General features: G+C 44.7%; 1 protein-coding gene across 2 annotated transcripts in view; it reads left to right on the plus strand.

The window, feature by feature from the left end:
- The window catches only part of LOC137640039 (programmed cell death protein 6-like), a 71,115-nt gene that overhangs the window by 13,954 nt on the left and 43,195 nt on the right, over positions 1 to 13,966 (plus strand). For both annotated transcript variants that reach the window (XM_068372415.1, XM_068372416.1), the window contains exon 3: positions 13,682 to 13,788. In XM_068372415.1, coding sequence (XP_068228516.1) covers positions 13,682 to 13,788 — 107 coding nt within the window. The remainder of the gene's footprint in view (positions 1 to 13,681; positions 13,789 to 13,966) is intronic.

A 13,966-nucleotide genomic window follows, 5' to 3' on the forward strand; every position in this document is an offset into this window, starting at 1 on the left:
CAGACCTGGATCATCTTCTGAAAGGGTTGTTCAGAGCTTTCGAAATGTTCAACTTTCTCGACTGGTGCCTGGGAGCCCTCAGCAAGAAAACCTCTCCTGCGGACAAAGATTCTGCCATGCTAATTATGTCCTGCATGGATAAGGCCATCAGAGATGGATCGGGTGAGCTAGCGTCGTTATTTGTATCAGGGGTGTTGAAGAAAAGGGAACAACTGTGTACCTTCCTCTCAGCCAGCATTACACCGTGCCAACGGTCACAACTCCTTTTTGCTCCACTCTCAAAGTTCCTCTTTCCCGAGGAGCTAGTTAAGGACTTGTCGGCTGCCCTGATACAGAAGGACACGCACGATCTTGTAGCCTCTTCGGCTCGTAAGTCTAAGGTTACCACCTCTGTCCCCAAGACTTATCGCTCCCCAGTTGCTGATACCCCGGCTACGAGGTTCATACCGCCCTTTCGTGGTAGAGCCCCCAGCCGAGGAAGCTCCCGTCCAGACTCTCACAGGAGCAAGTCTAGGAAAGGACCCAGGACATCTAAGGGAAAGAACTGACTCTCAGATTCTCCAGACAACAGTAGGAGCCAGACTCAAGATCTTCTGGCGAGCCTGGGAGAAGAGAGGTGCAGACGCACAGTCTGTCAGTTGGCTGAGGTACGGTTACAGGATTCCATTCTGCCTCAAACCGCCTCTGACCACATCGCCCATCAACCTCTCTCCCAACTACAAAGAAGAGGACAAGAGGCTAGCATTGCAACAGGAAGTGTCGCTACTTGTGCAGAAGAAGGCAGTGGTTATAGTCCGGGACCATCAATCCCCGGGCTTCTACAACCGTCTCTTTCTTGTGGCCAAGAAGACAGGAGGTTGGAGACCGGTGCTGGACGTCAGCTCTCTCAACGAGTATGTCACCAAGCAGACGTTCACAATGGAGACGACCAAGTCGGTCTTAGCAGCGGTCAGACAGGAGGACTGGATGGTCTCGTTGGACTTGAAAGATGCATACTTTCACGTTCCCATTCATCCAGACTCCCAACCTTTCCTGAGATTCGTTTTCGGAAAGGTTGTCTATCAGTTCCAAGCCCTGTGTTTTGGCCTAAGCACAGCTCCTATGGTCTTTACTCATCTGATGAGGAATGTAGCGAAATTCCTGCACTTGTCGAACATCAGAGCCTCCCTCTATCTAGACGACTGGCTGTTGAGAGCCTCCACGAGTCGTCGTTGTCTGGAGAACCTCTCTTGGACTTTAGATCTAATCAGAGACCTAGGTCTATTAGTCAATATAGAGAAATCTCAACTCATTCCCTCCCAATCCATTGTGTACCTGGGAATGGAGATTCAGAGTCGGGATTTTCGGGCTTTTCCATCGGCCCCCAGGATAAACCAAGCCCTAGAGTGCATCATGAGCATGCTGAAGAGGAGCAATTGCTCAGTGAGACAGTGGATGAGTCTCACAGGGACCCTCTCATCACTGGCCCTGTTTGTCGAGCTAGGGAGACTCCACCTCCGCCCTCTTCAATTCCATCTTGCGGCTCATTGGGACAAGGGCTCGACTCTAGAAGCAGTCTCTATCCCTATCAATCAAGAGATGAAGACCACTCTCCTGTGGTGGAAGCACAATCTCCTTCTCAAGGAGGGTCTTTCATTGGCCATCCAGACCCCCCACCTTCATCTCTTCTCGGATGCATCGGACTCGGGCTGGGGTGCGACCTTGGACGGACGGGAATGCTCAGGAGTATGGAACAAGGAACAAAGATTACTCCACATCAACTGCAAGGAACTGTTAGCAGTTCATCTTGCCCTGTTGAACTTCAAGTCCCTCCTGCTAGGCAAAGTGGTGGAGGTGAATTCAGACAACACCACAGCCTTGGCTTACATCTCCAAGCAAGGAGGGACCCATTCGAGGAGCCTTTACGAGATCGCAAGGGACCTCCTCATTTGGTCAAGAGGTCTAAACCTCACACTGGTCACGAGGTTCATCCAGGGCGATATGAATGTTTCAGCGGATCGCCTCAGCAGAAGGAATCAGGTCATTCCCACGGAATGGACCCTCCACAAGAGTGTGTGCAACAGACTTTGGACCTTGTGGGGTCAACCTACCATAGATCTGTTTGCCACCTCCATCACCAAGAGACTTCCGCTTTATTGTTCCCCTGTTCCAGACCCTGCAGCGGTTCATGTGGATGCGTTTCTTCTGAACTGGTCCCATCTCGACCTGTACGCATTCCCTCCGTTCAAGATCATAAACAAAGTTCTGCAGAAATTCGTCTCGCACGAAGGGACACGGCTGACGCTGGTTGCTCCCCTTTGGCCTGCAAGAGAATGGTACACAGAGGTACTTCAATGGCTAGTCGACTTCCCCAGGACTCTACCTCTAAGAGTGGACCTTCTACGTCAACCACACGTAGACAGGTTGCACCCAAACCTCCACGCTCTTCGACTGACTGCCTTCAGACTGTCGAAAGATTCGCTAGAGCTAGAGGCTTTTCGAAGGAGGCAGCCAGTGCGATTGCCAGAGCTAGAAGAATTTCCACTCGTAGAGTCTACCAGTCTAAGTGGGAAGTCTTCCGAAGCTGGTGTAGAGCCAATTCAATATCCTCTACCAATACCTCTGTGATCCAAATAGCTGACTTCCTTCTTCATCTTAGGAATGAGAGATCCCTTTCTACACCTACGATTAAAGGGTATAGGAGCATGTTGGCCTCAGTTCTCCGCCACAGGGGTTTGGACCTGTCTTCCAACAAGGACCTTCAAGACATTCTCAAGTCTTTTGAGACGTCTAAAGAACGTCGTCTTTCCACTCCAGGCTGGAATCTAGACGTAGTCTTAAGGTTCCTTATGACATCTAGGTTCGAACCTCTCCAGTCAGCTTCCTTCAAGGATCTTACCCTCAAGACTGCTTTTCTCGTTTGCCTTGCAACAGCTAAGAGAGTCAGTGAGGTTCATGCCTTCAGCAAGAACATTGGTTTCACAACCGAATCTGCTACATGTTCTTTTCAGCTTGGATTCCTAGCAAAGAACGAGCTTCCTTCACGTCCTTGGCCTAGATCGTTCGAAATACCTAGCCTCTCCAACATGGTAGGTAACGAACTAGAGAGAGTTCTTTGCCCTGTCAGAGCTCTCAAATATTATCTGAAGAGGTCTAAACCTATTCGAGGACAGTCAGAAGCCTTATGGTGTGCCATCAAGAAACCCTCGAGACCCATGTCCAAGAATGGGCTTTCATACTATATAAGGCTTCTGATCAGAGAAGCACACTCTCACTTAAAGGAGGAAGACCTTGCATTGCTGAAGGTAAGGACCCACGAAGTAAGAGCTGTAGCTACTTCGTTGGCCTTTAATAAAAACCGTTCTCTGCAGAGCATTATGGATGCAACCTATTGGAGGAGCAAGTCAGTGTTTGCATCATTTTATCTGAAAGATGTCCAGTCTCTTTACGAGGACTGCTACACCCTGGGACCATTCGTAGCAGCGAGTGCAGTAGTAGGTGAGGGCTCAGCCACTACATTCCCTTAATCCCATAACCTTTTTAACCTTTCTCTTGAATACTTTTATTGTTGTTTTTATGGTTGTTACGGTAGGCTAAGAAGCCTTCCGCATCCTTGGATTTGGCGGGTGGTCTATTCATTCTTGAGAAGCGCCTGGGTTAAAGGTTTGGTAGAGGTCCTTTAGTAGGGTTGCAACCCCTTGTACTTTGGCACCTTTGGGTTGATTCAGCCTCCAAGAGGAACGCTGCGCTCAGTAAGGAAGACGAACTTTAAATAAAAGGCAGAGTAACGGTTCTATTCGACTTCCTTACCAGGTACTTATTATTTCATTGTTATTTGAGATAACTGTTATATGAAATATGGGATACTTAGCTATCCTTTAATCATGTACACTGGTTTTCACCCACCTCCCTGGGTGTGAATCAGCTACATGATTATCGGGTAAGTTTAATATTGAAAAATGTTATTTTTATTAATAAAATAAATTTTTGAATATACTTACCCGATAATCATGATTTAATCGACCCTCCCTTTCCTCCCCAGAGAGAACCAGTGGACCGAGGAATAATTGAGGAGGTGTCAACAACAAATGATTGAGTACCTGGCCACAGGTGGCGCTGGTAAGTACACCCCCTTCTAGTATTGTGATAGCTGGCGTATCCCTCCATAGAATTCTGTCGGGCAACGGAGTTGACAGCTACATGATTATCGGGTAAGTATATTCAAAAATTTATTTTATTAATAAAAATAACATGTTTTCTCAAAGACAAATTGTCTTCCAGAAGAAATCAAGAGAGAATCCTGGGTGCCCTCCAGTTTGCCTCAGTAACAGATATACTACTGAAGGCCAGACTGAAAGATATAAGCCGAGTATGGTGCTCCAGGAAAACGAGTAATATCGAGACAATGGGCTCGACTCCAACCAATTCTGAAGAAAAGACTTCAACCATGGACAAAGGTCAAAATCTGGCAAATCAGTTTCCTTACAATATCCACCCCCAAGCTCGTCATTTACACAGACGCCTCCCTAACAGGCGGGGGGGGGGGGGGATACTCTCAGTACACGAAAGTCCTGGGACTATGGTCGACAATATTCCGCCAACTTCATATCAATGTTTTAGAAGCCATGGCGGTATTTTTGACCTTAAGCAACCGGCTCCAGCCAAAAACCAACATATCAGGTTTCTTCTAGATAGATAGTGGCGGACGCACTTTCGAGGACAACTCCGCTGGAGTCGGAGTGGTCACTAGACCCAATGTCCTTCAGTTGGATTCTTTCTCAGGTTCCGGATCTCCAGATAGATCTGTTTGCAACAAAGTCCAACTACAACTAGAGTGCTACGTAGCTCCCAGCCCGGATCCTCGGGCTTACGCCACAGGCGCACTATCATTAGTCTGGAACACTTGGGAGAGAATTTACCTATTCCCACCAATAAATCTGTCGATGAAAGTGTTAGACAAGCTCAGGACTTTCAAAGGCCAAGTTGCTCTAGTAGTCCCCATCTGGCCCAAGCACAACGGGTTTCCCCTTCTGGTGGAACTGGTTCTCCACCTCGACAGATCCCCAATCCAATACAAACACAAGCAGTACAACTCGCTGTGTGTTAGCTTCCTCAAATTCAGAATGCCCTACCTTTCTGGACTTTATGAAATTTGCAGCTCAAGAGGTGCAGATATTGATCCTCAAATACGTTATTTTTAGAATCAGATAAGAGGGGATCCACCCTTCGACAGTATGATTCGGCTGTTATGAAGCTTGCCAGTTTTTAAGGGACTCAAAGGTTGAGACAATGACTATGAATCTGACAGTAACCTTCTTCAGAATTTTATTTGAATCAGACTTAGAGACTTGTACTATTACCACAAATTAAGTCACCCTTGAAGGTTTTACAATTGGCTTTAATATTGCCCTTACAGATTCATACTTCTCATCCATCCCGAGAACCTGCGCCAGATTGAAACCATCAACTCACCATAGCTCAGTTTCCTGGTTTCTGAATGAAGTAATTAAATTGGCTTCAGACACTCTTAACGAGACTTGCCATTATATTCCATTGGTTAGGAAATCCTTGTTCTTAATGAACCTGACTTCTGGCGCCAGAATATCAGAACTTTCAGCCTTGTCTAGAGATCCAGGTCATATTGAATTTTCTCTCGTCAGGGGAAGTACTCCTTTCCCCTGACAAAAGATTTTTAGCGAAAATGAGGACCCCCAGGACAGACGGTTCCCCTGGAAGATTGTCCCACTTCCGCAGGACCCATCTTTATGTCCAGTAAACACTCTGGAAGCCTACTTAAACATATCTCCCGTTCAGTCCTCGGGGCCCTTACCCATTAGAGAAGGTGAAGAACCATCATCCTGAAAGGACTCAGACAGAAGATTCTGCATTTCATTAACGGGCTACCTAGAATCATTCCCACATCACTCCCTTACGTCCATGATATATGAGCTGTAGCTACCTCAGTTAATTACTATGAACTTCACTGGACTTACTAAATATACAGGCCGGAAGTCTCCAACAGTATTTAAACGCCACTGCTTAAAACCTCTGGAAGCCTTATATTTGCTACAGTGGCAGCAGGGAATGTGATTCCTCCTGAACATAGTGAACCTTAATCAACTATGTCTTGCTATCCTCTTACCTGTTATAGATTTTTCCTTCGTCAAAATCCCTTAATTCAGAGCCTATTACTTTCACTATCAAGTTATGAATACTGTACCAAAAATAAGTTAAAACAACTGGATATTATCATGTACAATAACAATAGTAGCAAGTTTAGTATAAAACTCAATGATTTGAAGATTTGCCTAGTAACATAAAAATTACTTTGCACTCTAGTTTGTAGGTTTTGAAAAGGTCTTCAAAAATGTATATTAGATTGATAGTACAAAAAGCCTTTATATCTACTTAGTGATTTTATTTTTTCAATTTCATTTTGTATTTGAACTTTAGTATAATTGTCAGGTACCGTATTATTTTTAAATATTACATCACTTATTCCTCAGATGCGGTGCTAAAACAAAAAAAAACAAAAAATAACTAAATTGCAAAACTGCAGAATGAAATATCAGCTACCGAAGTTTATCAAGTAGTCGTAGCAAGTCAGTAAATTGCTTATTACTCTTTTATGCATCCATAAAATATTGTGTGCTGCTTATTTAAAGAATGATTTGGGGAGAAATCAGTGTTGTGATGTCTTGTATAAGTTAACTGTATGCAGAAATCAAACTTTGTTATGCAAGTTACTGTATGGAAACACAGGCTTTTGTTGTCATTTTTTTTTTTTTTTTTTTATGACTAGTTGAGAATACTGTTGGGAGAATTCAGTTTTTGTTTGTATTTTATGTCAATATTTTGCTATATAGAAAATTTTTGTTTCCTTTGAGTTGCCATAAATGTGGAGGTATGCTGCAAATATTAGAGATATGTTTGTTCCCAATGCTTTTTACTGTTTTCTGTTTGTGGGCATCATTTTTGTTTGATGGGATCATATTTAAAAACTTGTTACAATACTAAATATCTAAAAATAACATGGTTACTGTTTAGTTGTATAGTGATATATATCAATATTTGTATGAAAAAAGGTCTTTTTCAATATTAAACTTAGCCGGTGATCATATAGCTGTCAGCTCTGCTGCCCGACAGAAAAACCTAAGAACAAAATACGCCAGCGATCGCTATACAGGTGGGGGTGTACATCAACAGCGCCATCTGTCGAGCAGGTACTCAAGTACTCCATGTCAACACAGAACCAATTTTCTCTCTGTCGTGCCACTGGCAAGACCTACTAAAATACGCTGTTACTAACTGGATTTGTTTTCACAACTATTTGGTGAAGTACACTATTCTAGTTTTGAGCTTTCGCTATGCAGGGGTTTTATCTTCATCTCAAAACTTGAACTCGTTTTGGATAGATTTAATTATGGTGACTAAGAGAGTATGGACTCTCTTTCACTTTTAAATGGCCGACCCTTCCCTTAGACGGAAGTGTGTTTAGGTTTTTAGTAATTTTGCTTAACACGTTATAGATCTATATATTTTATATCTCTCCGCCTTTATTAGGCCTCTTCGATTAACTTTCCATTTTTTATAAACATATAAAAAGAAATTTTTATGTTTTGTTTATTTGCGACCTTTCCTGATAGTAGGCGGTCCTAACTTGGAACCGAAGTTAATCAACGTTGAGCCCGTTATATCGTATTTAGCCTTTAAAGAATTTAAAACTTTTTAAATTTAATGTTTTATGAAAGAATTTCTTTGATAGTCTTCGTACTGTTTTCAAAGATGAACTAACGTTTAGTTTTTTTAGACTACGCAGTTGTTGACGTTCAGGACGTTCAACATGCGCTCTATCGTTACGATAGAGAGAGAGTGTATCACGGTTTCACTTTGCAGTAAGAGTAAATCGATTCTGACGTTTCGTTCATTCTTTCTTAACTTAAATGGTTTAAATTCTAAATTAAAGGAACTTTTTATTTGGAAAACCTTTCAGTTTTTTCCTTTAGCCATATAACATGTTTTTTTGACGATATATAATTGGGCTCTTCTCTCAGAGGCGAAATCAAGAGAGAAAGAGAGAGAGAGAGAGATAGAGACGGAGGGAGAGAGAGGAGAAAAAACGTTCCGTTCAAGCGGGTAACGTTGTTCTCGTGTCACTCTCCTCCCTAGTCGCTGTACGGGGAAGAAGGTAAAACGTTTCTAGGGTTTTATTCTTGTCCCCAGGCTATGTGCGGTGAGAGATTGTAAACGTAGTTTAATTGAACTAGTGTTTAGTCTCTTTCCCAGCCACTGAATTCTTTATCTTTATATGTTTTCTGTTTTTGCTAGTATTAATGAGCTGCATTATACGACTGTTTTCGCAATTACTACCTTTTAATGAAGGGTAGAATTGCGTGTTTCAGGTAGAAATCAGTAAAAGTTTCGATTTCAGTGAAATAAGTGCAAAACAGAAAATCGAAGTGATAAAGTGATATGCGCAAAGTGTTACAGTGTTGCGTCCGAGGGTTCGTCTGTTCGTGCCTGTCGTTCACCTAGTCCGGGACCTCTTGCAAGCTCCCAAGCCCAGGGGAGAAGTAATGTCGAATGACTTATGGGTTCGTCAGGCCTTGATCAACGAACAGACGTTTTCCCTCCGTGGTTTCGGGCGTATCTACCCAAGATCGCCCCACCCACACAAAGACGAGAGAGCCCATTTACTTCTCGTCTGCGGAAGAGGTTTCTCGTAAGAAACCTTGGACCAAGGTCTCGCAGCTTATTAAGTGCAAGTCGGTCCCTTCCGCGCAAGTCCAACGGCCCAGGTGTAGCCACTGGGTCAGTTCGGACTCGCTGCAGTCTTCCGACGACTGCTCACCTCCTAAGAGAGGCAAAGCGGTACTGCAACAGGCAGTAACACCGTCTGTTGCCGCACCTGCTACTGTAGACCCTAGTGGTCTTTGCTACAGTCTATGCAGACACAGTTAGCATCTTTTATGCAGGAGTATCGTGCGGAGTAGGTTGACGCTGCACCCGTTAGCCTACAACCAACCACGGTTATGCGTACAGTAGACACTGACGCTACCTGCTCCCGCACTCCGCTTGTGAGAGTTCCACCTCCCATGCGCAGTGTACCCTGCCAGCCGCACGTTGACGTTCACAGACGCACGCTACCCTCCGTTGACGTTCGCGAGTTGCCACAACAACAGGAGGGTGGAGTTAAGTTGCTTTGTTTTGACACTGTGCGTCAACCTCCGCAACCCACTGTGGTTACCGCTACTCGCCCGCAGCAGACTAGTCAGTCAGGAGTAGAGGCTTTGCTTCCCCACACAGCTATGGTTGTTGCCAGCTCACAGACTGTCAAGCAGTTACATGACGTTGCCTTCTGGTCTGCTACTAATGCACCAGTGCTGTATGTCCTCACGCACCTGTTGTGGTTGACAGTTCAGTTTTTGGCAGTTCACAGACTGTCAGGCAGTTACATAACGTTGCCTTCTGGTCTGCTGCTAATGCACCAGTGAGACCCTCACTGAGATACCTAGCTTTTCTCGGACAAGGTTCCTGTAGATGAGAAAGTGCTGTTCTCCCTCCTACTGATATTCCTTTGAGGACTCTGTCATTTGGAGAGGAGCCTTAAGCTGCTTTGCCTCCTATGGACTTTAATTAAATCATGATGATTTTTTAAGGATCTTCGTCCGGATCTTGTAACTGCTGCTCCTCGTTCGCCTCACGTCAGAACTTACACTAGGCCTAGCTACTTCGAAGCCGTTGTTGTTAAGCTAGTGCTCTCTCGCTCTCCTAGAGAGCGTTACGTTGGCTAGGCGACTGGTTTTGCACCAGGAGGAGTTTTAGGGATACAACCTTTGATTTCCCTTCTTTTAAACTGGCTTATAGAGCGAGAGTCTGATAGGACACGAGAGAAGTTCTCGGCTTGGGAGTTCATGCCTCTGCCCAGGTAGACTTCTCAATTCTGGTAGACTCGCCCTGGCGCCTAGCCAGGAGACGCTCCAGTTGTTTACAGGTCAACTTCTCAACTTTTGTCGAGCCTTTGAAGTTTTGCTGTACTATTATGCACACATAACAAGGCTTCCAGGGATGGTAAATGGTTCCGCCTCAGTCGCTAACCCCGTCTGTTGCCACACCTGCTCCCGTAGACCCTAAATGGGCTTTGCTGCAAGACATGCAGTCCAAGCTTGTGTCCTTGATAGAGGACTTAAATACGGAGAAGAACCTTCTGGCCAACAACCTTCCTACCGGTTGGTTGTGCGCCCTGTTGACGCTGAGGTATCCTACTCGCGTCTGCCAGTTGAGGTGGTTCCTCCACCGATGCGACCCAGTGTGGGTTGCCAGTCGCACGTTGACGTTAAGCGACGTTCGGAGGTGGTTGTTGACGTTCAGTGTGTCACTAGGAAGACGTTCAACAACCAGCAGAGGTGACTTGTTGTGACGCAGTGCGTCAACCTCAGCAACCCGGTAGGGTGTTGACTGCACAACCCAGACAGTCTAGACAGTTTCGGGTTGACGCTGTACTTCCTCGCGCAACCATGGTTATTGACAGTTCACAGACTGTGCAGTAGTGCCATGATATTGCGTCCGGCTCCGTCACGCATCCACCAGTGCGACCGGATTCAGCGAGTCAGACGTTGCCCACTCCGTTGCCGTTTCCTCATCAGTTTCAGATGAGGAACCCTCTGATGAGGACGTTGCTGAACAAGACGATCAACCCCCAGCCCTGCTATCCATCCAGAAGATGCTGAAGAAGGAACGCTGCCCAGTCAGGCTGTGGATGAGTCTGGTAGGGACACTGTCATCCGTGGATCAATTTGTGTCACTAGGAAGACTGCACCTCCGTCCTCTTCTATACCATCTAGCTTTTCACTGGAAAAAGGACAAGACGCTAGAAGCGGTCTCGATCCCGGTTTCCGGAAAGATAAAGTCTGGTCTGATTTGGTGAAAGGACTATATCAACCTTAGAGAGGGTCTTCCCCTGACTGTTCAGACTCCCAACCACGTTCTCTTCTCGGACGCATCGGACGTAGGCTGGGGTGCGACATTAGACGGTAGGGAATGCTCGGGATTATGGAACTCGAGTCAAAGGACAATGCATTTCAACTGCAAGAAGCTACTGGCAGTACGTCTGACCTGGAAAAGCTTCAGGTCTCTCCTTCAAGGCAAAGTGGTGGAGGTGAACTCGGACAACACCACGGCTTTGGCGTACATCTCCAAGCAAGGAGGGACCTACTCTCTGACATGGTACGAGATCGCAAGGGACCTCCTCACCTGGTCAAAAGGTCTAGACATTTCACTAGTAACGAGGTTCATCCAAGGCAACTTGAATGTCATGGCAGATTGTCTCAGTCGGAAGGGACAAATAATTCCGACAGAATGGACCCTCCACAAGGATGTATGCAAGAGACTTTGGGCCACCTGGGGCCAGCCAACCATAGATCTCTTCGCAACCTCGATGACCAAGAGGCTCCCAATATTTTGCTCACCAATCCCGGACCCAGCAGCAGTTCATATAGATGCCTTTCTACTTGATTGGTCACATCTAGATCTATATGCATTCCCTCCGTTCAAGATTGTCAACAAGGTACTGCAGAAGTTCGCCTCTCACGAAGGGACAAGGTTGACGCTAGTTGCTTCCCTCTGGCCCGCGAGAGAATGGCTCACCGAGGTACTTCGATGGCTAGTAGACGTTCCCAGAACACTTCCCCTAAGGGTGGACCTTCTACGTCAGCCACGCGTAAAGAAGGTACACCAAGGCCTCCACGCTCTTCGTCTGACTGCCTTCAGACTATCGAAAGACTCTCGAGAGCTAGAGGCTTTTCGAATGAGGCAACCAGAGCGATTGCTAGAGCAAGGAGAACATCCACCCTTAGAGTCTACCAATCGAAGTGGGAAATCTTCCGAAACTGGTGCAAGTCAGTATCCGTATCCTCGACCAGTACCTCTGTAACTCAAATAGCTGACTTTCTCTTATATCTGAGGAAAGAACGATCTCTTTCAGCTCCCACTATCAAGGGTTACAGAAGCATGTTGACATCAGTCTTCCGTCACAGAGGCTTAGATCTTTCCAACAATAAAGATCTACAGGACCTCCTTAAGTCTTTTGAGACCACAAAGGAGCGTCGTTTGGTTACACCTGGTTGGAATTTAGACGTGGTGCTAAGATTCCTTATGTCAGACAGGTTCGAACCGCTACAATCAGCCTCCCTGAAAGATCTCACCTTTAAGACTCTTTTCCTGATATGCTTAGCCACAGCTAAAAGAGTCAGTGAGATTCATGCCTTCTGCAAGAACATCGGATTCTCATCCGAAACGGCTACATGTTCTACAACTTGGTTTTCTAGCCAAACACGAGCTGCCTTCTCGGCCTTGACCAATATCGTTCGATATTCCAAACTTATCGTATGGTTGGAAATGAACTAGAAAGAGTCTTATGTCCTGTAAGAGCTCTTAAGTTCTATTTAAAAACCTTTACGAGGCCCGTCTGAAGCTTTATGGTGTTCAGTTAAGAATCCATCTTTGCCTATGTCAAAGAATGCTTTATCCTATTTTATCAGACTGTTAATATGAGAAGCTCATTCCCATCTGAATGAGGAAGACCAAGCTTTGCTGAAGGTAAGGACACACGAAGTTAGACCTGTCGCAACTTCCGTGACCTTTAAACAAAATAGATCTCTGCAAAGTATATTCGACGCAACCTATTGGAAAAGCAAATCAGTGTTCGCGTCTTTTTATCTTAAGAATGTCCAGTCTCTTTACGAGAACTGCTACACTCTGGGACCATTCGTAGCAACGAGTGCAGTAGTGGGTGAGGGCTCAACCACTACAATTCCCTAATTCCATAACCTTTTTTAATCTTTCTCTTGAAATGTTTTATTATTGTTTTTGGGTTGTCCAGAAGGCTAAGAAGCCTTTCGCATCCTACTTGATTTGGCGGGTGGTCAAAGTCATTTCTTGAGAAGCGCCTAGATTAGAGGTTTTGATGAGGTCCTTTAGTATGGGTTGCAACCCTTCATACTTCAGCTCCTAGGAGTCGCTCAGCATCCTATGAGGATCGCGAGGCTCAGTAAGGAAGACGTACTTAAAAAGGCAGAGTAATTGTTCAAGTCGACTTCCTTACCAGGTACTTATTAATTTTATGTTTGTTATTTTGAATAACTGCTAAAATGAAATACAAAATACTTAGCTCTTAATGTTAACATATTATGCTGGTCTTTACCCCCCCCCCTGGGTGTGAATCAGCTATATGATCACCGGCTAAGTTTAATATTGAAAAATGTTATTTTCATTAGTAAAATAAATTTTTGAATATACTTACCCGGTGATCATAAATTAAAGGACCCTCCCTTCCTCCCCAATAGAGACCCAGTGGGCAGAGGAGAAAATTGGTTCTGTGTTGACATGGAGTACTTGAGTACCTGCTCGACAGATGGCGCTGTTGATGTACACCCCCACCTGTATAGCGATCGCTGGCGTATTTTGTCCTTAGGTTTTTCTGTCGGGCAGCAGAGCTGACAGCTATATGATCACCGGGTAAGTATATTCAAAAATTTATTTTACTAATGAATATAACATTTTTTTCCCTCAAAGATGTTATTATATTATATGGAGGTAATACTGTATACATATTTAACCATTATTTGTTCACTTACTGTATAAAGCTCTTGCGTTGTGTATAATGGCAATAATAGTTTTATCTAACATTCTATTTTATTTGCAGAGTTGACAAGGATCGTAGTGGTTTTATTGATGCCCGAGAATTGCAGTCTGCTCTGTCTAATGGAAACTGGACTCCCTTCAACCCTGAAACTGTCAGACTCATGATTGGTATGTTGTATTCCTACTAATCTTTTTTTTCTGTGGAAGGTCAACCTTAAAGTAACAAAGAAAAAAAAAAATACAGGTCCTTGCCAGTCTTCTATTCTTTCACCTTAGGTTTGAAATTCCAGTGGATGTTTTCTTAGATTCGAGGCAATTTTATCTGACATACTGCACTTTCCTTATC

Source organism: Palaemon carinicauda, chromosome 4 (genome assembly GCF_036898095.1).
Source record: "Palaemon carinicauda isolate YSFRI2023 chromosome 4, ASM3689809v2, whole genome shotgun sequence".
In the NCBI taxonomy this organism is placed as follows: Eukaryota; Metazoa; Arthropoda; class Malacostraca; order Decapoda; family Palaemonidae; genus Palaemon; species Palaemon carinicauda.